This window comes from Carassius gibelio, chromosome A3 (assembly GCF_023724105.1).
Source record: "Carassius gibelio isolate Cgi1373 ecotype wild population from Czech Republic chromosome A3, carGib1.2-hapl.c, whole genome shotgun sequence".
NCBI classification, from domain to species: domain Eukaryota; kingdom Metazoa; phylum Chordata; class Actinopteri; order Cypriniformes; family Cyprinidae; genus Carassius; species Carassius gibelio.
In genome coordinates this window covers 10,018,147-10,042,223 of record NC_068373.1, presented here as the reverse complement: position 1 = coordinate 10,042,223, position 24,077 = coordinate 10,018,147, and the positions used below count along the sequence as shown (strand labels likewise).

Sequence of the window (24,077 nt, the reverse complement as noted above, 5' to 3'; positions counted from 1 at the left end):
CAGACAGCTAGATTGCTAGTTATTTAAACATCTAGGCCCTACTTTAAAAATAACTTTAAAAAACTAAAACTCCTTTAAAATAGTCGAGCCCCTGAAAGTCACTGTATAATTTGTTACGCTGAGCAGTAGGCTTGCCGTACTGACAGCTCTGCCTGTCAATCATTCCATCGCTCGCAGCTTCCCGCCAATGTGAAGTTCCATGAGCGCTCGTGCTGACTGTCGTTTAAATGTCCACCATTCTGTAGTCCGTTCCTAACCGCCTGCCGTTATTACGTCACATGAGTGCTTTCCGCGCTACCTGTCAATCATTCCTTCAAGGCGAGCGTAAGATGCGTGTGAAACCGTTACTGTCCGCCCGCGATGCTAAACACCGACGCAGCGTCAGTTGAGGATAATAACACCCTGTGTGCTTGAACGGGTTAGTAAACAATCGAGAAGTATGGATAAACGCGACAAGAAAGCGAAAAAGGACTCTACGAAACGCACAGGGAAGCTGTTCCGGAGGAAATCGTTTAAACCTGTGGAAAGTTTGCTGAGGAAGATCTTGAAAAGTTTCGGGAGCTTGGCTAGCGACGGAGAAACAACCGAGCGCTCGGACGCTGAGGAGGATGACGGTGGGTTTGGAGAAAGCGCACCTTGCGCTGGAAACTCGGAACATGTGAAACAAGAGGACAGCAGCCAGGTGAAGAAAAGTTCCTCGCTTCCCTGCCGTTCCTCCGCGAAAGAGCGACTGTTCTCGCTGTACGGGGATAAAACGCCAGGCGTGCTGGGTCTGAAGAACCTCGGGAACACCTGCTTCATGAACGCCGTCGTGCAGTGCTTGAGCAACACGGACCTGCTCGCTGAATACCTGTGTCTGGAGCGATATAAACTGGACCTGTGTCACAGGGCAATGAACGGATTCATAAAGAACGAGAACGATCCGCAGGAGAAAGGAGAGGTCACGGAACGGCTCGCGTCTTTGGTCCGAGCGCTCTGGACTTTTCAATACACTCCTCAACTCTCGGCTGAGTTTAAGGTATAGACTCAAGTAAATTATACCTTTACTATTTCGTCACTGACTCTTTTATCCTGCAGGTACACGATCATCTACGCATGCCATAAAGGTTCCTCAAATATAACATTTTAAGGAACTCTTAAGGAATGCTCTTAACGTTATTATGGGGTCGAGAGAGGAGTCCATAAAGTTCAGGAACAGGATCTTGTGGGTTCCATAAGGCTTTACAGCATGATACATTAGAAGAACTTCTTAACCCCTTACTAGTAACCCCCCTTTTTTGGCATGGAGACCGAAATTACATACCCAAAATAAAAAGGTTTCTGCTCATGATTCTTTCTCACTAGATACATAACCAACCTTTGTTCACAAAGCTGACACTTTAAAGTTTACTGTTCAGGAATCAGAATCACTCAGACTGTTATGATAATAGAGATATATAAGCTCAAACATAAAACCAAAAATAAAAATATTAAAAACATATGTTTTAAATGTATTTAAAAAAATGTTGATGTAGGAAATGAGTTTGAAAACACAGTGTAGCTAAGGCCACAAGTCTTCCAAGACTTCATAAAAAATTTCATAATCGAATCTGTAAAACTGTGAATTTTATGAAATATTTTCTAAGGCCATGTCATGTGTGTTTTTAGAGAAGGCTAATCAGATTGATTTATGGCCCTTGTCATCTCTATAAGATCTCACATGTAAACTTTCCTGTGCTCTTTGTGTATTTTTCACTGTTGAAAACTGCCCGAATCATGATTGTATTGTTCTCACCAAACGGTTCTTTCACACCTCCGCCAAGTATGACACATTATCCGCATTATTCTTTTATCATTATTCTTTTGTTTTTATTCCACCTTTATTAGCCTTGATTGTGGTTTTTCAGGCTTTACAAAGCAACAAAGCAGCGATCTCACTTCAGTCTCTCTTTGCATTTAGCCCTTATTAATCAAAAGTCTTACTATAAAAATACAACAAAACATTTTCTTACGACCTTACGTGAATTATTGAGACAAAAATGCATTATGAAGAAGAAAAGCACCTGCTATTAGAAGCATTGGTGCTAACGTTAGCATCAAGCTACATCTGACAATTTATGAAATTATTAATACACTTTTACTCAAAACTCACTTTAAACCCCGATCGAGTGTTTATAATAACTTCCTTTAGCGATCAGGGGTGGAATTTGGTCGTTTACTGTTGTAAAAATATGTTATTTGTAGCCTTTTTCATCGCTGCACAAGTTAGCATTTCCGATGTACATTTTCGATTTTTTTTTATAAAAACGCCCCAGATCTCAAGAAATTCTCATACCAAGCTTTACTATCGTAATCGCGGGTTTATTATTCGGATATTTTGTGTGTACAGAGGTGTTTCAGTGTTGTTTTGGCCAGATAACTACCAGGAAGTGTGCAGGAAGCATGTGACACGATGGGGCGGTGTCCAGATATGAAACTCTAAGATTGACGTTTGAAAGACCCAATCAGAGTCTGAGTCACACACCGCACGAGCTGTGACTACTGCACGCACACAGAGATCGCTGGGAGAGGCTGTTTATCATCTAATCGCGTAAATCCGTGGAAAATGAATAGAAATGACGATTCTGTCTGAAGAAATATGAAGTAAACATCAGTAAATATATCCATATATCTCCGCAGATATGCATCTTTGGTCTGTAAATCCTTTTTGACGCTGTTCAGTGAGTCTATGTGAACACAAATAAACCGCTCTTGACGTGACTGAATATGAGTGAGTTATGAATTTCTATTCAAAATGTGGCATAATACGGATTTATTATCTTGCACTCCTGACATAAATCACTAAATATCTGTCACTGCAACAATGTTTTATCAAAATATTGGTCAAATATCGAAGCTTGAGTCTTTAAACTTTCCATTGATGCACAGTTTGTCCAGATGAAGTAAGACAGTGATGTTTAATGTGCTGTGAAAGTGAAACAATAATAAACTGGGGCCGTCAGCGATGTTTGCACGCAAAGGGGTTAAGGTCTTCAAAGAGCATGCAAAATGATTATGCATGCATTTTTTTAATGCCAAAAGTACTCTGTTTATTGAGAATATGTACTTTTAAAAAGTAGCTAATGCCATGCCAGATAGACTATTAAAATGAAGTGTGATTCAAATGGTGAAAAACTTGGAGATGGTGACTGTACAGCACCTAAAATACACACATCTTGATGTTGACAGAAAAAAAAAAAAAAAAACCTCTAGTGGTGTCAGCTTTACAAATAACTTCAAATCAGCTCATGGCACTTTCTCAGTTTGCTTTGACCAGCAATGCTTTCCCACAGGACGATCTCTTCTGAGCAAAAAAATAAAATTAAATAAAAAACAGATCAGGATGAGAAACTTTCCACAGCTAACATTATCACCAGAGTAAACTTAAAAACTAGTGCACTCTCAGATAAGATGCACCTCAAAGACGAGTGCGACCTGGAACGCAGGTCTTATGTAACACTCTGCTTTCTCAGAAATCTACTTCTAGCGTTATACATTTACTAGAGAAATGATGACTAAAGAGCTTGCTGCTACAGTGCTCAAGACAGAGAGGGCAGATGGCAAAAAGCTAAAGGTTTACTAGTATGAATGTTTCACGATGACAGTTACATTGTCCACAGAATATTAGTCCAGCGTTTGTTGTCTACATAAAAGATATAGTCAATTATGCCAGGAAATTCATTCAGCAACACCCCTAAAAGAGAAAGGTTCTTTAATGGCATGGATGGTTCCAGTAAGGACCTTTAACAACCATGGAATCTTTACATTCCCCAAAAGATTCTTTATAGTGGAAAAAGGTTCTTTAGATCCTTAAAATGATCTTTATACTAAGAAAAAAACAATCTATTATGATATCATCCGCTTCTTCAAGCTGCACACAGGGTTAAGCCATTTATCCTGAGGAAGGAGTAGCTAAAGAGACTAGAAGGTGGGAGAAATCCAGAAAAGATTTCAGTGGAAAAGCATCATCGAGAAGAGGTGGGAGTGTAGCCTAAGGTACAGTAGACCTGATCCTCTGATGAAACAGAGACCCAGTTCTATTCACACCCTACTAGCAGAAGTCTGAAATGATTGCCTTCAAGGTCCCCGGTCTGGGCCGACTAGACGATTGGAGAATTACAAGATCACTCAAGGCAAAATATAAGGCTGTGCCTGTGCCAACTCAAAAACAACACATTTATGGATGAATCTAATTGAAAGATCATTTGTGTTGTATTGTGGGTGTCTTAAAAACAACACAACATGACTTTAACAGTCTCATCTGATTCTGAGTCTCATGGTTTGTGTGTCATAAATTCACACAAGGCTGTCTGAGACATGATTTGCTTTTTCCTGTTGACAGAGCCCAGCGTATCTTGTCTAGAGATGACATAAATAAACTCTCTCTGCTTCTCAAACGTCTGCGAGAGTTAGTAAGTGCCTAACCGCAGATATGGGGAGCCATCTATAAACAATCAAGAGCTCTACCCTATCATTTAAGCCTCCCACTGTGCTTAACTTAATTTGCTTAATATCGGCTTTAATGAAGTGCAATCTTTTTCTAATTAGACTTAAAAGGACCTGAATCACACAGTGAAAGCATTATAAGTAGTGACTGGTTTCTTGTGTAACTTGTGAGCTGGAACTCAAACCAATGAGCTGTGAAAGGGTAAAGGAGTTTGCTGGTAGAGATGGTATGCGGGTGATGGATGACAGGCTGGTATTTCACAGATCACAAGGTCATGTTGTGTATAGTTCCTGACTGATGTCTATCTTATCCAACTCAGAGGGGAATGTACCAGAGTTAATGGTTGATCTGGGTCTACATTAAGTCAAGTCTGCTGTGTCAGTATTGAAAATGAAAATAACGAGAGATAAACATTTTTAGATCATGTATTGTGGCTCTGACTTCACAGTGTACTCCTAAAAGTTGATGAAACTGTATGCGTTTAAAAATATACATCCTTTCTCTTGCAGGGAACCAAACAGTGATGCCTCATCTTGTAAGGAATGGCATATAGAAATCTGTAATAAAATGCTGTCTGAGATAAGAACATCCAAATTGTATGTACAACCTGCAAAGAAGTAGCCACAGAAAGTTGTTGTGGAAAACCAGGAAGTGTTTAAAAATAGAATAAAATAACAAAATAAAATAGTGAAATTAAGCTCATCAGTTAGAAATGATTGTGCATGCATTGTCTTCAAAATTCAGTCATCACTAACAACTTCAATGGAAATTCATGTTTTAATATGAAATGGAAAGAAAATTGCACTGCCAAATAATTTCAAAACTTTGATATGTTAACTGTCTAATTTCTCTAATACTATTTTAAATTTTTTAATTAATGTATGATGGTTCTGGGTGCTTTTATTTCTTCTGTCCTGAAATATATACAAACACTGGGGTATTTCTCTATATATGCAATACAAAACATTTTTGTTAGAATGTGGCTGGAGGGAAATCAAAAGAGTATGATAACATCTAAAAAACAGTAGTTTTTCTGTTTTATAAGTCTCCTTAAAGGACCTGCTTCCATACTAATACTAGTTCATCCGTTTCTGCACAAAACCACTCTTCAGCCTGAGAACTCATTGATGAAAAGGAAGCTTTTCTTTTCGTATAAAACTGACAGGAATCTTCTCTTTAATACCATCACAGATAAGTTAAGGCCTACATTTCTCAAAGCTTTCACACACACCAAAGACATTTTACAGGGCCAGAATTAAAATATTCTCCAGTGACTGTTGACCATATGTTATAAATGAAACATTGGGCAACATTTTCCTTCTCACAACGTGTCTTGTGACCTTTTGACCTCTTTGAAGGGTATATAGCAGTTTCTCTGTCACATTCTTTTAATTAGAATGTGCTTTGAATAAATTGTTGTTCCTCTGAATAACTCCTTTGAGGACGAGGCATTTAGTGGAGGATACCATTCCAAAACTTTGAAGGCTTTCTTTTGAGGATGGTTTTAAACGATGTGACCATATGACCCACTTTCTCACTATATGACTAATGTTAAGATCCTTAAGTTATCTCATTCTATAGGCCTACGGCTTTATATTATTATCTGCAATTTGCTCCCAGCTGATTGAGTTCCTACGGTTAATGCCTCTGTAATTAATCTTTATGTCACTCAGCATTAAAGTTATGTTTTAAAATACACCTGCTATTCAAGACTACTTTAAATGATGTCACCTTCAAGTCATGTTGAAATTAGTCTTTTGGTCAGCAAGATACAACAATCAACAGTAATATTGTAAAATATTATTTCAATTCAAAATAACAAATTTCTACTTGATATATTGTAAAATCTATTCCTGTGACGCAAAGCTGAATATTCAGCATCTATTACTCCAGTGTCACATGATTCTTCAGAAATCATTCTAGTACGCTGATTTCCTGTTCAAGAAACAATTATTATTATTGTCAAAGTTGATGAACAGTTGTTCTGCTTAATATTTTTGTGGAAACCATGTCATATTTTAAGGATTACTTGATAAGAATATATGTTCAAAATAACAACATTTATTTGAAATAGACTTTTTTATTGTACATTTGTCACTTTTGAATAAAAGTATTTAAAAGGGGGAGAGGGGTGCCAATGCATTTCATAAGAACTCTGTGATCGCAGATCTGAGGAGGATTCTTCATTTGTTCATTTGCACAGTTGTTGTCATGATCAGCAGTGATGAGCATCATTCACTGTATAACAGAATGCAATTTACATCCTCCATCTGCTCTCCATCACATCTCAGTATCTGACAAACAGTTTGTTCTGAGTCAGATCCACTGTGGCCATCATTTAACCACTTGAGGATTTGTTTTCCTAGAGATTCATTAGATAACTCAGGATCGCATATGTGGAGGGAACAAACAGGATCATGTTTAGTAACTTTTTGTGTTGTCTATATTTATAGACAATCTGATAGTACTACTACTTGTGTGACCTTTATCTGGTTTCTTGTCCAGATGATGGTATCTAAATATGGTGCACAGTTCCGGGGGAATTCCCAGCATGACGCTCTTGAATTCCTGCTCTGGCTTCTGGACTGCCTCCATGAGGACGTCAACTCATCTTCAGCCCTCCCCAATGGGAATAACAGAAGCAAATCAAGTGGCAAGGTAAGAGCGTGCATGTCTCAGAACCCACCCGGGGCGTGAAACAGAAATGATGAAATATTCAATCTCAGCATTTGGCTCAAAATTTGATTTTTTCCTCATGTTATGATATATTATTATACCCCAAACCACAAATCATCACCTAAAATAGCTGCAATATGAGGACTAGTATGAGTTACCAACAGCTTTTCTAAACCCTGATATGACCAAACAGTCCAGTTCAGTTCAATTTAATTACATGGCACATTTAAAAACAACCATGGTTGACCAAAGTGCTTAACAATGTCCAAAAAAGAAAAATAGAGAGTCACACACAAATAAGACAAATACAGTAAAAACATCACAATGTCACAGCTCAGCTCAATATAAAAGCCAAGGAATACAAGTGTGTCTTAAGAAATGACTTAAAAATTCCAACAGTCTGAGCAGTTCTTGTGTGTACAGGTAAACTATTCCACAAATTAGGTGCCACCACTGAAAAAGCTCGGTCACCTTTATTTTTTAACCTAGTTCTTGGAACATTGAGGAGCACCTGATTGGATGACCTCAATGCTTTAACGGGAGCATGGACATGTAAAAGCTCTAATAAATACGCACTTAAAATCTTAAAAACAAACAATAAAATCTTGAAGTCAATCCTGAAGCGCACAGGAAGCCAGTGTAGTGATGCTAGGACAGGGGTGATGTGCTCATACTTTTTAGTCCCAGTCAAAAGCCGAGCTGCTGCATTTTGGACTAACTGTAAGTGTTGAAGAGATGACTTATAAAGATCCAGAGCGACTTATAAAGTGTTATAGTAGTTTAGTCTAGATGTTATAAAAGCATGAGTTACACTTTCAAACTCCTTACGTGGCAGGTAGGGCTTGACTTTAGCCAACAGTCTTAGCTGAAATAAACAGCTATCACCTTCACCATCACAGTAACTTGGCAAGGTCAGTGAGTCTTGTCTACTGTACACACCCCTGCCTCCCGTAAACAACACATCTGTTTATGAAATATGGAGATGTATGCCAAGCCCCATAGCATGCATTGAACTACAGTGGTCTTCTTGTGCATAACCTTGGAATTGCCCAGATGAATAGCTTTTCACAGTGGCTGTGATCTTGACAAAGCGAGATTCATGGGGATTGGGGCTGAAATTGATTTGAAACCCATAGCGTTTCGCAGGTGTACATGTGTACAAAGGTTTCCACTAATTCTGGACCTCAAATATAGCCACATCACTATGGCAGCAAGTTGCAGAATCGTCCGCAATTATTGCCACTCAAGGAGAAAAGTTTGGGCAAGAAGGTTTTCATATATTAGCCATTATTACTGCACCGTATATCCACTAGAGATTAAACACAGCAGAGCCTCAATAATGAAGAAGAATGTTTTCTTTAATAAAGCCGCTGCCTTATTTAGAAACTTTTTGTCAGGCAGTTTCAAACAACTGGGGGACAAAGGTATATTTTTCTCCATGCAGTGCTCTAGCTATAGAAGGCTGAACATCTCTAAAAATCTGCTTTCATGCCAACTATCAGAGCTCTTCTTGTCTGAAGAAAGCCTATGCTATTTTTAAATTCACAAGTGTAAACAGCTGAAATTCACTTAACTTTACAAGAGCTTTGATTAGTGATGGCTTCTTCTGAGGTCAGATGAGATCTTTTGCCAACAAATTTATTCAAACAGATTTAAAAAAAAGCTAATCACCATTGTAAAGTACAGAGTTGTTGTCTACCAAAACAATCATTTGGACAAAACTAAATAAATAGAAAACATAATAGCACAATACATAGCAAAAAAAAAAAAAAGAAAAAAGTGAATTATTTGAACTTATGTAGTTTTCTAATTTATGTGGTGCACTATGAGCCTAAAGGAAAACATGCAATGTTAATAATTTTAAAAGCTTATTCATATTTAGATATGAATTATTTATATGAATTATTTATTGAACTTATTTATATTTAATTAAAGGGGTCATATGATGCAATTTCAGTTTTTTCTTTCTCTTTGGAGTGTCACAAGCTCTTGGTGCATGAAGAAGATCTGTAAAGTTGCAAAGTCTAAAGCCTCAAATCCAAAGAGATATTCTTTATCAAAGTTGAGACAAGCCCACACGCCCCAATATGTCTACGTTATGATGTGGGAAGATTTGCATAACGCCGCCCAAATGTTCACGCAAAGAATGAAGGTGTACCTTATTTTTCGGACTATAAGTATATGAGTATAAGTCGCATCAGTCCAAAAATACTTCATGACGAGGAAAAAAACATATATAAGTCGCACTGGATTATAAGTCGCATTTATTTAGAACTAAGCACCAAGAGGTTCATGTCAAATTAATTTTGATAAATAAGTCGCACCTGACTATAAGTCGCATGACCAGCCAAACTATGAAAAAAGTGCGACTTTTAGTCCGGAAAATACGGTATCTTTTATTCTCATTGTAGTATTGTTGTTGCTGCCGCCGCCATGTCGTATAGACACTGTGTTTCACTGTGAAAGCAAAACTACTTTGTTTGGCTTTCCAAAAGTGGACATGACTAGAAATCATGTTTATAATGGGTTTTATGTTTATGTCTCATCGCTCCAGCCGGTCAGGGCATCACAACATGTTAAGGGGCGTAACATTTCCGTCACATGCTTGAGGTATTGGCCAATCACAAAGCACTGGATAGCTGGCCAATCAGAGCACCTTGCTTTTCAGACCGATGAGCTTTGTAAAAATCGATGCGTTAAAAAAGGCGGGGCATAGAGGAGAAACAATAATGTACAGTATGTTGAAAATAATGTGTTTTTTTTTTTACCTTAAAATGTATAAACACATTTCATTACACCAAATACACAACGTATTGTTCTTTTTAGCAGCATCATATGACCCCTTTAAATCCAAAGCAAATTGCATCTTTGAGTCAGTAGTTGGCGACAAGTGACTGTATTTATGAGTGATTCATTTAAATAATTTACTCAAAAGATTTGTTCAGTTTGAGTGAGTCATTGAATCATTCACTCAAACGATTGATTCAAAAGCACTGATACATTCAGGAACCAACAAGATGACCCTCTATTGGTGAATCACTCACTCATTCTCTGAACTATATGAAACACCACTACTGTGTGTTGCTCACATACACAGTTTGGGCATATTCAATTTCTGTAACCTCTAATGCTGCCTCATATTAGGCTTATCTGACATTCCTCTTTCAGACGAATCCAATCAGAGTCATATAAAAAATTGTTCTGGCTCTTTCAAACTGTATAATGGCAGTGAATGGTGCCCCTGTTTTGCTGCCAAACAAAGTCCACATGGCTCTGGGGTATTAATAAAGGCCTTCTGTAGGAAAAAGATGATAACATAGGTGTAGCGGAAGGTACAACATAAGCTCCGGGGTGAAGAGTGTAGTCTCGCGAGAACCAAGTTTTGTTTACAGCACAGGGAAACCACATGAACTACATCTGTAGTTTGTGCCGCTGCAGCCTCCTCCATCTCGCCGAGTTCCTGGTCGGTGTACTCTGGTTCAAATAAATATGACTAGGCAAAAATCCTCATTCTCCCCTTGCCTTATATCTAAATCCTCTGACATTTTTGCTTTCTCCTCTGTGCTTCTGCGTTCGTCACTCTCTCCACAGAGCTTACATTTCGCCTTCCGCTGCGACTACGTCATACGCTCAAATGCCTTGTCGTAAACACGCCTGCTTGAGCGACTGGAAGCTGGAGATTACACTTCATCAACTTTAAAAATCTATATTTTTCTTACACTTATGCATCATTTCGCATCAGAAGGCCTTAATTAATGCCCTGGAGCCGTGTGGAGTAATTTTATGATGGATGGATGCACTTTTATCCGCTTTAAAAACAGGGGCACCATTCACTGCCATTATACAGCTTGAAATAAGCCAAGACGATTTTAAATATAACTGTCTGAAAGAGGAATGTCAGATTCGCCTTGGACGCCCTGAGGCTGAGTAAATCATGGGCTAATTTTCATTTTTGGGTGAACTATACCTTTAACACTTAGAAGTGTGGCATCCCATAGGCTTTTACTAATTAGATGACTTTTAGCACAAAAACATTTTTTTGCCACTGGCACCATGCTGATTGTCTCTTTTTGAACTCAACAGCACTTAAATAGTTATCAGAAGTGATTTGATGTCGTTGGTTTTGTTCAGTAATTAATCATTTGTTTAGTGACTCAAATTTAAACCTCTGCTTAGTGATGAACCAACATGTGAGAGTTTGAGTCTGGTAGCGCAGTGCTGTACTGTTTCTAACAGATGATCTTTGTGTATGTGTGTGTTTGTGCCATGAAGCAGTTCAGCTCCTCTGGCTACGCCTGTGGCTAGAGCCCAGCTTATTATCTCTGAGCAGTACTTTCATCTACTCTCTTTTGGTGCCCTTTGTGACTGAACTTGATCCATCATTAAAAGCCAGTTCTTTTTTCTTTTAAGATATGTTCCAGGCACCCACATAAAGGCCTGTGGCATTACACTGTAAGAACATGCGATAATTTTTGTGATCGACAACCGCATTTACTTATGGGTTTGAGTCTTAAAATGTCCCATTTACACAGCAACTTACAGTAGTGTCTCTGATACTGTTTGTATGAACGTGCAACTGGAGTCAACACGCAACACATGGCAGACACACATTTGTACAGCAGAGCGGCTCTTTTTCGCACTATTGTCCAGTGCTGTTCCATTCACACTAGGGATGTCCATGATTAATCAACAATCAATTCATTTTCGATAAGAAATTTAATTGATTAAAAGTATCGATGGTCATTTCTATGACTTACGAGATTGAGGCCACAGGCCACGTTTCATTCATTTGTTCTCTAATGTGACCCATGATTTAACTAAAATGTGGAACAAATTAATTGTTAATTGTAAAATAAATTGTAGGAATAAATTCTTAATTCATGGCCTCAAAATCTTTCATTTTCCACCCACGTTTACCACAGTAACGCAACATCCACACGGGGTGTCAGCATCAACACCAATCGTTAACTTTGAATGGAGTGATGTCAAGTGTTGGCAAAATAAATTGTAGGTCTGTCGCATCGCATACAATCCGTTGCTCGCGGCAGAAGTTTAAATCTTTTCAAATTTTCAAGTGCCAACGCAGGTGTCAGCAAATCAGATCGCCTTTGTTGGGTCAGCACCAAGCTTCAGAAACGTAATACGTAAGAAAATAAACGAAATAACGCCATTTCACGCATTTCTAGAGAGGGATATCTTCTATCAGCATTACACTCGCGTCTCGCACAAAAGAGCTGCATGTTTAGAAAGCCATGGAAAATTAAGGTGGGTTCTATATATGAAAAAATAAAAAAAAAACATATCTTGAGACTTTATGGTGAGTTTTCCCCATCCCACTGCATCTCATGTTTAAATGAAAAATTTACTCTGTGTGATTGGCTTTCACCCCTTTGTATTAAACTATGCATGCACACATGATACTGTTTTGTTTATAGTTCTTTAAGCTACTTACTTATAATTGGTTTATAAACATTATTTAAAATAGTATGCACTTTTTTCACAGTCATATTTTCTTATGCTTTGAATAAACGTGCATTATTAATATTTTGCCCAATGCACCCTCTTGTGGCCTCAGAAGAGAAGCCAAAGGCGAATTCATATTTAATTGCAAATTTGAATTTCGTTTTTCAGCCATTTTGACAGCCCTAGTCAGTGTGAAGCAGTGTTGTTTTTGGCAGCCCTTTTAGTTTTAGTCTTAGTCTTTTGGACGAAAATGCTTTTTAGTTTTAGTCACATTTTAGTCACTTATAAACTTGATAGTTTTAGTTAAGTTTTAGTCGACGAAAACGCAAAAAGGTTTTAGTCAAGTTTTAGTCAATTTTAGTAAAAAACAAAAAGCCAGGAATAGAAACATTCTTACTTTGGCAATTGTGGCTTTATTTGAGAAATTGCTAAAGTGCAATGAACAACATGCCAAAAATATAAGCTATTGAGGAACACATACTTATTCTCTACAACTTGTGCTTCAACTTGTCTGCCAGTGCAACAACAAGATGCATATTATTTGTAAACACAAACATCATACAACCCTGTCTAATAAAAGTGACACAAACATTCAGGGATGCAAACACATGTATGGTCAAAAAAGAGAGTTATCGAAGCCCTCACCCTGCAGCAAATATCACAATTTTATATATGAATGTCAAGAGCTAAGAAGTGTATGTATTTATATAGCCTACACTACACACAAATAATATACAATTAAATTATGCTCATTTTAAATGTATTGTGTAGGCTAGGTATAAAATAGAGGCATTTAATAATCTTTCAGTGCTCAAACCCATGATAATATGAAACGCTTCAAAACAGAGCGCACAAAGCGCGTATGCACATCGCGGGTGCAGAATGTGCTCAAAGCAACATGGAGTCACAGTGTGCTGCGCTGCTCAAGTGCGCATTTAAAAGTATGTGCATCCCCGCACCAGGTGAAGCCCCGCCTCGATCTGCAGGCTGCAGCCGGGTGCTTCTCCAAAACAGGCAGAAATGACATGCATTGTGAACGTCAGACTTATAATAATTTTCGTTCCGTCTCGTCTCGTCAACGAAAACTCGAAAAAGTCTCGTCATGTTTTAGTCACATTAGAGCCATTTTTAGCTAGTCATCGTCGCGTTATCGTCATAAAAAAAAGGTGCGTCAACGAAATCATTTTGTTATCGTCATCGTTGACGAAAACAACATTGGTGTGAAGACACAGCAAGGGTCCAGCAGACATTTTCAGACTGACTTTTAAAGACATACATTATGTCAGCATGTCTGTAAATAAAAGATTAGATCTACATGTATCTATTTTACTGTCTCTCTTTCCATTTCTCTCAAACACACTCATTGACCTCTGAGCCACTTATTTTTGGCATTCCCTTCACTGGGGATCACTCTGGAAACAGAACTGGTGTGAAGCCATCTCTCAACAGAATGAAAGGAAGCTTTTGTGAACAAGTCGATGAAAGAGGTGCTTGTTCTGGACATATGGACTGGAGGACAGCGATATAGAGAGGTGCAAAACCCACATTAGTTAATTTACCGTGATGTAATCATGATTGGGTCCAAAATTCTTTCAGCTTTACACATTCTTTTTACCTTGTCAGACTGTTTTCATACTAACTCAGTTGATAGTGCCATCCATTGATAAACGATGGCTGTAAAAAAATAAAATAATTACACCCATCCACTTTCTAAACAGCTCTTCCTATGTAGGGTCTTGGGAATAACATTATGTGGCGAGTGGGGCGGGGCCGAGAGGCGTGGGAACGAGGAGTGAGGCCAGGTGTAGTGATTGGAGATGAGCTACACCTGAGCCCCACCGCTAGTATCGAGTCCCACGTAGGAGATGGAAGGATATAAAACTGGAGCGACGACCGTGAAGGACGAGAGAGGACCAGGCCTGGGATATTATTTTATGTTTTGGCTTTTATTTGTGCGCGTCAGTCGCCGTGAGGGGCTGACGCGCTGTTTTGTATTTACTTTGAATATTAAAGTGTTTTTGATTGTGCGCCGGTTCCCGCCTCCTTCTTCCCGATGAATATGGAGATTTGTTTGAATCATTACAGTGGTGCCGAAGCCCGGGAGAAGGAGGGACGCGCTGCTGAAGATCCCTCGCCGCTGTGGTGAATCCGCGGTGCCCTCGAGCTGGCGAGGTGTGTGCCGCCATGGACGCTCGAGGCGGTGGGCTGGAGCGAGTTGCCGGGGACGGGCGAGCTCGCTGCCGACCGCCCACGACAAGGAGGGGCGGCTGCCGTCCGTGAGGGAGCGGAGGAGTCGGCGCCGTTCGCCAGGGGGCCGGAGCCTGCCGCCTCCGTGACGGAATCCGGAGGGGCAGGGAACGGGGGACTCCTGCCGCTGCCCAAAATCGGAGGAGCCGTCGCCGTCCACCGGGCGGCGGAGGAGTGTCGTGCCGTCCGCCGAGGGCCGTCCAGTGCCACCGCCGGGCACCGCGGAGGAGATCAACCCAGCTGGTGGAGGGCCGAGCAGCAGTGCGTCTGGGAACCGGATTTTTAATTTTTTTTTTCCTCTCTCCCCTCTCTCGTCCCTGTCGCTCCTCCTTCCATCTCCTTTTCTCTCGCCTCGTCTGTCCTACCCCCAGGTTCCCGCAGGTCCCCGTGAGCGGTCTCCCCCGGAGGAAAGGGGGGGGGGGGGGAGTAGAGCGCAGTCTCGGGAGTACCCCCCGGCCTGCGAGGGGCGATGGGGGTATGTGGCGAGTGGGGCGGGGCCGAGAGGCGTGGGAACGAGGAGTGACGGCAGGTGTAGTGATTGGAGATGAGCTACACCTGAGCCCCACCGCTAGTATCGAGTCCCACGTAGGAGATGGAAGGATATAAAACTGGAGCGACGACCGTGAAGGACGAGAGAGGACCAGGCCTGGGATATTATTTTATGTTTTGGCTTTTATTTGTGCGCGTCAGTCGCCGTGAGGGGCTGACGCGCTGTTTTGTATTTACTTTGAATATTAAAGTGTTTTTGATTGTGCGCCGGTTCCCGCCTCCTTCTTCCCGATGAATATGGAGATTTGTTTGAATCATTACACATAACAAAACAAAACAAAATGTAAAATAAAATAATATAACATATAATTGAATTCAAAAGTTGTGTTCTCTTGCATAACTGCAAACTTGTATATGTCTGAAGAAGTTTGTTTCTAATCAAGAAGGCGAGACTATTGTCTCTGCAGGAGTTTTTGAGGCCATGACACTGAGAGTTTTGCAATGTAACACTAGTTCGTACCACCTGTAGATGTTTTCTGTGAACTCATACAGTATTTGTAGTATCCGCATCAGTAATGGAGATGAGTCAGAGTAGAGAAAGCTGCTGGAGGACTTCTGGTGTGGTGAAAACCACCTGCTGCTGTACATCTGTGAGACAAAGGGCTCGGTGTTGGATGTCCGGCATATCAAGGAATTTCTAAAACTATCCACGGTGATAGTATGGAAATAGTGCAATCCAACCTACCTGAGCAGAGAAGCAGCAGTGTGAGCACTACTGTCTGCACTTAAAATAAAGGTTCTTTATTGGGATCAATGGTTCCATGAAAACCTCTAACATCCGTGGAATCTTCCCATTGCAAAAATAGTTTTAGTTAGTTTCTTTAAAGAACTGTTTACTGAAAGGATCTTTGGGGAACCAAAAATGGTTCTTCTATGACGCTGCTTTTTTAAGAGTGTGAGGTGAGCCTTTAAACTTGGCAGCACACTGCTAGAGATGTTCTGCTAGTGGCTCAAGTGTTTTTCCATCAGTTTGGAGAGCAACACCAGATTACGTTAGCATTATCCGAATAATATTATATTATGTAAACCGTATATGTATAAATGTATATGTCAGATCATATATATATATATATATATATATATATATATATATATATATATATATATATATATATATATATATATATATATATATACACATGTATATATATATATATGTATATGTATATATATATATATATATATATATATATATATATATATATATATATATATATATATATACAGTACAGACCAAAAGTTTGGACACTCCTTCTCATTCAAAGAGTTTTCTTTATTTTCATGACTATGAAAATTGTAGATTAACACTGAAGGCATCAAAACTATGAATTAACACATGTAGAATTATATATGGAATTATATACATAACAAAAAAGTATGAAACAACTGAAAATATGTCATATTGTAGGTTCTTCAAAGTAGCCACCTTTTGCTTTGATTACTGCTTTGCACACTCTTGGCATTCTCTTGATGAGCTTCAAGAGGTAGTCACCTGAAATGGTCTTCCAACAGTCTTGAAGGAGTTCCCCAAGAGATGCTTAGCAATTGTGCCAACAAGTCTCCTTTTGCCTTCTGTCTGCGGTCCAGCTCACCCCTAAACCATCTGGATTGGGTTCAGGTCCGGTGACTGTGGAGGCCAGGTCATCTGGAGCAGCACCCCATCACTCTCCTTCTTGGTCAAATAGCCCTTGATGCCTTCAGTGTGACTCCCATCTTTATTCCAACTTCCAAGTGGCCTAGTCTACGTTAGTTATGAAAAAATTATGTTATATGTATAAATGACTCATTCTTGACAAAAGATAAAAGAGATGTGTGTGTGCGCACATTTGAATGTCGGGCTGCAAACGGGCTCAGGCTTTTAAAAAGCTGTCAATCAAAATTAACTTTCAATGCCCGATTACAGCTCTAATGCCAATAAATAAGAAATATTGCTGACTTGTGCGTTTCCAGCGCTCTCTTTAAGTTCGTCCCTTATTTGCCGTTAAAAAAAGGAAACGTCTTTTTTTTTAGTCATGGAAAATCGATTTTACAATCGATTCAATGAACACTAATGTCTAAAAAATCGAAAATGCTTTATTCACAAAAGTGACAGCCCTAATTCTTTGTTATTTATATAGAGTTTACATTTTTACTGATTTATGTCTGTATCTCTATTTCAGAACCACCCACATTACCTTTATACCTACATCTCGTCTGCATTCTAATCGATGCCCCCTGGTGGTCACAACCTTCCAAAGACTAGTCAAATTATACAGTCCTTAACAATCACCAAAACATCTACACTTCAAGAGTTTAAACCTCTACTATTTTTCCTGTAGCGTTTGAGCATGCATGAGTGCTGTGTTAGGGGTAAAACAAGTTTTTATCAATTGCCTCAATGAGTCTTAGGTTTTATTTAGGTTTGTGTTCTGTTAGTTGTGATATAGAATTTGAATATAGAATTGTGATATAGAATTTGAAAGTGATTAAATTATTTTGCTGAATTGTCTCATGTACAACACTGTGGTCAACATCTGTTGTATTAATGTGCTTTATAAATAAAGTTAACATTGAACATAGAGTTCTGCTTTCAGTTTAAATGCAAATCTTATACATTATTACGGTTAGTCAATCATAAACAGTGATTTACAGCCATGTCAGTGTGCAAATGAGCGGTCCGAACTTATTAACCCAGCCAACCTGATCTCATGGCAATTCGTACAAATTTAACAAAGTGGCTAATTCGTACAAATTCATACTACGTCACTTCAAAAATTGTACGTATTTCACGAGGTGGCAAATTCATAGGAATTTGTATGAAAGACCACACCTAATACCGCCCATAAATGTAACCATCGCAGAAATCATACGAATTAGCCACCTCTAAAATATGTACGAATAATTACGAATACGCCACGAGATAGCAGTGACTTTTTTTTTTTTTTTTGCTTTTTTTTAATAAAAATAATAATAAGAAATGCTCTCAGAATTGTGACCAGTGATATTGATATTGTGATATATTAATATCAGGCCCTTCCTTTAAAGGGGGGGTGAAATGCTATTTCATGCATACTGAGTTTTTTACACAGTTAAAGAGTTGGATTCCCATGCTAAACATGGACAAAGTTTAAAAAATTAAGTTGTACGTTTGAAGGAGTATTTTTGTTCCCAAAATACTCCTTCCGGTTTGTCACAAGTTTCGGAAAGTTTTTTTCGAGTATGGCTCTGTGTGACGTTAGATGGAGCGGAATTTCCTTATATGGGTCCTAGGGCACGTCTGCCGGAAGAGCGCGCGCTCATGTATAGCGAGGCTGAGCAGCACAGACATTTCACTGATCAGAGCGATTCACTGATCAGAGCGAGAGCGTCGCGAAAAGTCACAAAAGAAGTGTGTTTTTGGTTGCCAGGGCAAGACAACCCTGCACATATTACCAAAAAAAAACAGCATTACGGGACCAGTGGATGGAGTTTATTTTTACAGAGCATCAACGGAGTTGTGCAAGTGTTTTTGTTTGTTCCCTGCATTTCGAAGATGCTTGTTTTACAAACAAGGCCCAGTTTGACGACGGATTTGTGTATCGTTTATTTCTTAAGGATGATGCAATCCCAACGAAAAAGGGTCACGATCATGTGTTGGAACCGCATGCGGTGAGTAAAACTGCTTAAAATATCTCTGCCTCCTTGTTAGTGCGTCCCCTCCCATGCCGGAGACCCGGGTTCGAGCCCCGCTCGGAGCGAGTCGTTGCTGCTGCTGCTCTCGTTCAGTTTCAGCCTCGCGATCTGATTCTGGATCATAAATAAACGGCTGAATCTGACTGTTAGTCATGGTTTGTTTTGGATGATGGTTTTTCCCTCACGGTAATGTCACAGTTTCCACATGCTCTCAACACAAAAGCCTACTGGCGCTCCTGATTCTTTAGCTCCGCCCACACGTCACGCCTCCAGCCGGTCATGTTTTTCCGGGAAAAATCGGTACAGACTATCTTTCTCTTATGAATATAATAAAACTAAAGACTTTTTGGAGTTATGAAGGATGCAGTACTACTCTATAGGTACTCAAGATTAACAGGATATTGAGTGAAAACGAGCATTTCACCCCCCCTTTCATTAGAGCCCATTTCCCTTTCATTCTGTCACAGGTGCCTCACAGAGGTAAATACGCTTCATGAAGTGCCCCTCATTATTATTCTTTTCGCATACTCTCAGTTCTCCCTGTCGATGTCTGAAAGGCAATAAATGCTTCTCTGCATCCAGTTCTGAAAGCTTGCCAAGAGCTCTTCTCCATGGAGGACTAGATTTTCTTTCCCCTTCACTCTTTATCTCCGTCTCTCTCCGTCTCTTTGTGTATTTGCCTACTGGCATCTCCATAGAAACCAGCACAAGGTAGGAAGCCAGAGTCTCACAGCATTGCTGGATGAATTGTTGCCCACCTCTAGAGAAAGACATAGAGCAAGAGAGAACTTTGAAAAAGACACTTTTTTTGTGCATGTCCTTATTGGACTCTTTTTATTCTTAGCTATTGCTTAGCAGAGCTTCACTTCCTCTTCCTAAACAGATAAGGAGATTGTCTGTTTGCACAATGTTATTGATCAGTCACACTAATGAGATGAAATATTAATTTGAAGCATTTCATCTCAACACAAACCAAACAAACATACAGGCACAGGATCGCTCTAGGATACGGGGCTCATTTCTCAACAGAAATTGACTGAAATTATCTTACATTTGATTGAAAGATTCATTCAATTGTTACAAATCTTTGCTACAAATCAACAAAATAAAAGTTTGGTTTAACTTGGATTATGAACAATTAATCATTAGAAATATGTATTAAAAATCAACTATGTGCAGAATTTTTGACAGCAAACAAATAAATAAGTGCAATGTTGTAAAGGAATTGAAAAGATAAATGAAATTGCTAAAGTCTTATGATTAACTAATTAGATATGTTTTTTTTTTTTATAAGAAAACACAGAATTTGAATTCAAAAGTCTGGTTACACAAGATTAGAATAATACTGGGATTTATTAAAATTCTGGCTAATACCAAGAGGCCAGTTTTTCTTTTCTTAAAATTTTGTTATAAAAGTTATGGGTGTCAACCAGGGTCAGAAATTACATTTTGTTTTAAGCAGAAGTATATGCCCGCTGGAAGTGATTTTCTAATGTTTTTTTTGTTTGTTTGTTTGTTTGTTTTGTTTTACATTTGTAAGGCCGATTTGATTAATTTCCTTATTAGAAATGTCACAGATCTGAATTTAATGAAATAATAAAATCAAGTGAGAATACTGTAGTCTGTTTCTAATGAAATTTGACCAACATCAACAAAAAACATATTTATGATCAATTCTATGAGATATCCAAGACTTATGTTGTCCTGAAATGTAGCTGTAAGACGATTCCAGCATACTGTACGTACAGTACATAAGAGTGCACAACATTATACAAAACACCTTTCAATAGTCAATATAAAGACCTTTCTCTCTTTGAACGTTGAAGTCTTGAACTGTGTGGAGTGATACTGCATCATGCTTCAGGCAAGAAGACTATGGTTTAAATGGTGTTTAGATCTTGTAATTACACTGGACTGATGCACATGAAAACACTGCTGAATTAGTATAACACTGACTCTGTTGAGTCAGCACATCTTCTCTAACACTAGTTTTTCCATCGCTCCCTTGCTTACATTCTGACTGAGCAATGCTAACAGCAAGGCAAATATCCAAAGCTTAAAAATAGAGGCTAAAACACTATTCGGACGGGACTAGTTTTCTAAACTACGTTTGAGTTTCGATTCTTACCACCTGACGTCTGTGATTTTCATGTACCAATTCGGACGGGACTAGCCTCTCCGTGTTTATTACAGAGTTGGGAGGGTCTGATTTGTGCATCTGGGCGTCACAGAGATCACGCGCTCTGTATGCGTGCATTTAATTCATTCAGAATGATTGCCTTAGTATTATTACACAATAAATACTAAATGGCTAGTAAACAAAACCATGTTAATGTGTGGTTCCTTCAGTTTAACTTGTTTTTCTTTTTTCTTTTTCAATTTTTTTTTTATTAAATGTAATTAAAACATTATGCAACTGAGTACATAAATGAACGTGAGTAATCTTACCTGATGCTGATATTACAATAGCCGGTATTAACAGTTTACGCAATCTTGCTCTTGATTTTATTTTTTTATTTTTTTTTTATTATTATTTCTTTGCCGCTAAGCAAATATATCAAACATCCGCGCGGTAAGAGCGTTTACGGTAATTCCCGTTGGCCAAAACTCACAAAGAAACGCGTTGTGAAATAAAATATCACCGGCAATCACAGACATTCGCATTCGGACGGGATTAGTTTTCTCAGAGGATCACTGAGTTTGCTGAAAAACTGTAGGTAATTTGCTCTGGAATTATCACAGAGTGTGAGAAAAACACAGACGTGGCAGATTCGGACGGGATTAAAATCACCAAGTACGTCTGTGAAACGCAGATTTCTCTAACGACCCCCTGTAAAACTAATCCCGTCCGAATAGGGCTTATGCCTCACTTCAATGACCCCACCCCACTCATCATAATGATAATTATATACAACTTGTTTTCATTAACAGCACATTCATTCAGATCTTTATAGATAAGTGCTAGTTAGCAGTAGCACACTGTCATGTACTAATATAGTTACCAAAAAGACTAACAGTACTTGCATGTAAATAGTCAAGTTTCGCTGTCCATCCTCAACCTAACCACAGGCTCTACTCTTCACCACAGCGGTAACACTACAAAACCAACATAACAAAAACCTATGTTAATCCTAACATAACACAACATTTAAGCACTAACTTAAGTACTATCTTGTGTAAAAACCTTAATACCTTACTACAACATCATTTTGAGTTTACAGAACTTATTTCAGTTAAGTCCAGTGAACTTTCATTATTATTTGAGCTAAATTAAAGCTGCAGTAGGTAACTTTTGTAAATATATATATATTTTTTTACATATTTGTTAAACCTGTCATTATGTCCTGACAGTAGAATATGAGACAGATAATCAGTGAAAAAATCAAGCTCCTCTGGCTCCTCCCAGTGCTCCTATTGCCATTTGCAGAAAGTCATCCGCTCCCGGTAAAAAACAACCAATCAGAGCTGCGGTCCGTAACTTTGTTTGTGTTCAAAATGTAGAAAAATGTATATAATAAGCGAGTACACCATGAATCCATTTTCCAAACTGTGTTTTTAGCTTGTCCTGAATCACTAGGGTGCACCTATAATAAGTGTTTATATTCAGACTATTTTAGATTGCTTCGGGGTTACCGCGGCGGAGTAACCCAGTACCTTTGTGATTCTTCATAGACATAAACAGAGAGAAGTAGTTCCGGCTACGATGTTCTTCCGCAAGATGCAAGCAGTTCTGTTTATTAACCGCTAGAGCGTCAAAAGTTCCCTACTGCAGCTTTAACTAATTTCATTTAATTAATTACACTGTTCGGTTTCACAGTGAAGATACATAATTTAATGACTGTCTCTGACAGACTAAATGGACATAATTATTTCTAATTAAATACCTGCCCTGTTTTACCACAATATATTTTCATGGTTAATGCTTAATTGTCTAATAAGGAAGGAATGCAAACAGAACTATGCACCTAGATGAACTCATTCATTATTCTACTTCCTCATGGAATTACAAGTGCATCTTATTATAAGTGTGAAAAATGATTTTTAAAAATTATATTGCATTCCACAGTGTTACCAAATAAGTGTTTTTATAGATAACTTTCATAAAAACAAAAGTATGTTATCAAAAGTTGCAATAGGTGGAATGAGCATATACAATTAAATATTTAATATTAACCAATAATGGTATATTACAATAATAATAAATAATAATAATAAAAAAATACATAAGAAAGAAGCTATCATGCATTAGTTAAAACAATTTTCTAAAACTATTTTTATCTGCACAGTTCTGGCTGGTAGCAACAAGAAAATAAATGTTTTCAAATCTTTACTATTTTTTATTTTATTTTATTTTTTTATTAAAAATCAGTATCAATATTAAATTAAAAATTAATATTACATTTGCTATCATGCAACAGTATAACCAATACGTTGCTTTTAGAATTTAAAACCAAACCTAACTTTTTGTAGTTATAGTTGTCAAATGCTTAGCTTGTAATGTGTATTTGTGCTATCTTCATTCTCCAAGCAGTTTTTGGCAACACTGCAGTAATTTACTCCATGTTACTAGTTACTCCTTGTAGAGTTGATAGACTACTATTTTACAAGCTTTCTATTGCGACTTTAGAGTCTGTGAGTGAGATCTCCTGTAGGTCTTTTAAAAGGGGGGTATTTATAGTTAAGAGCCCAGTAGGTAGTCTTTCTCTAAGAACTAGGATTTCCATTATTTATTAATGCTTCCGGTGTGCGAGCATGTGCGTGTTTCAGTGTTTAAGTGTTGTAAAAGGCTCTTTTTGCTTATCTGGGCCATGCTGTGTTGCGGCCACTACAACAGATGCACTGAAACTATCGCTTCACAAGGTACGCATCCATCTGTCTGATCAGGGTAGTGAATTATTCATCGTAATGCCATTGCTGTGACAGCATGTATTGCCTGACTAGACTTTTCAGATAGTTTTTAAACATATATTCCCAGCAAAGTGCAGTTTCTTCTACATATATTTGACAGTTATGCCTGCTGACACTT

At 38.5% G+C, this 24,077-nt stretch overlaps 1 protein-coding gene across 1 annotated transcript in view; it reads left to right on the top strand.

The window, feature by feature from the left end:
* The first annotated feature begins 155 nt into the window (after positions 1-155).
* The window catches only part of LOC127945971 (ubiquitin carboxyl-terminal hydrolase 43), a 74,123-nt gene continuing 50,201 nt past the window's right edge, over positions 156-24,077 (top strand). Inside the window, exons 1-2 of the mRNA XM_052542192.1 lie at positions 156-1,018; positions 6,971-7,123. Of these exons, the coding sequence (XP_052398152.1) occupies positions 440-1,018; positions 6,971-7,123 (732 nt within the window). The 5' untranslated portion in view covers positions 156-439. The remainder of the gene's footprint in view (positions 1,019-6,970; positions 7,124-24,077) is intronic.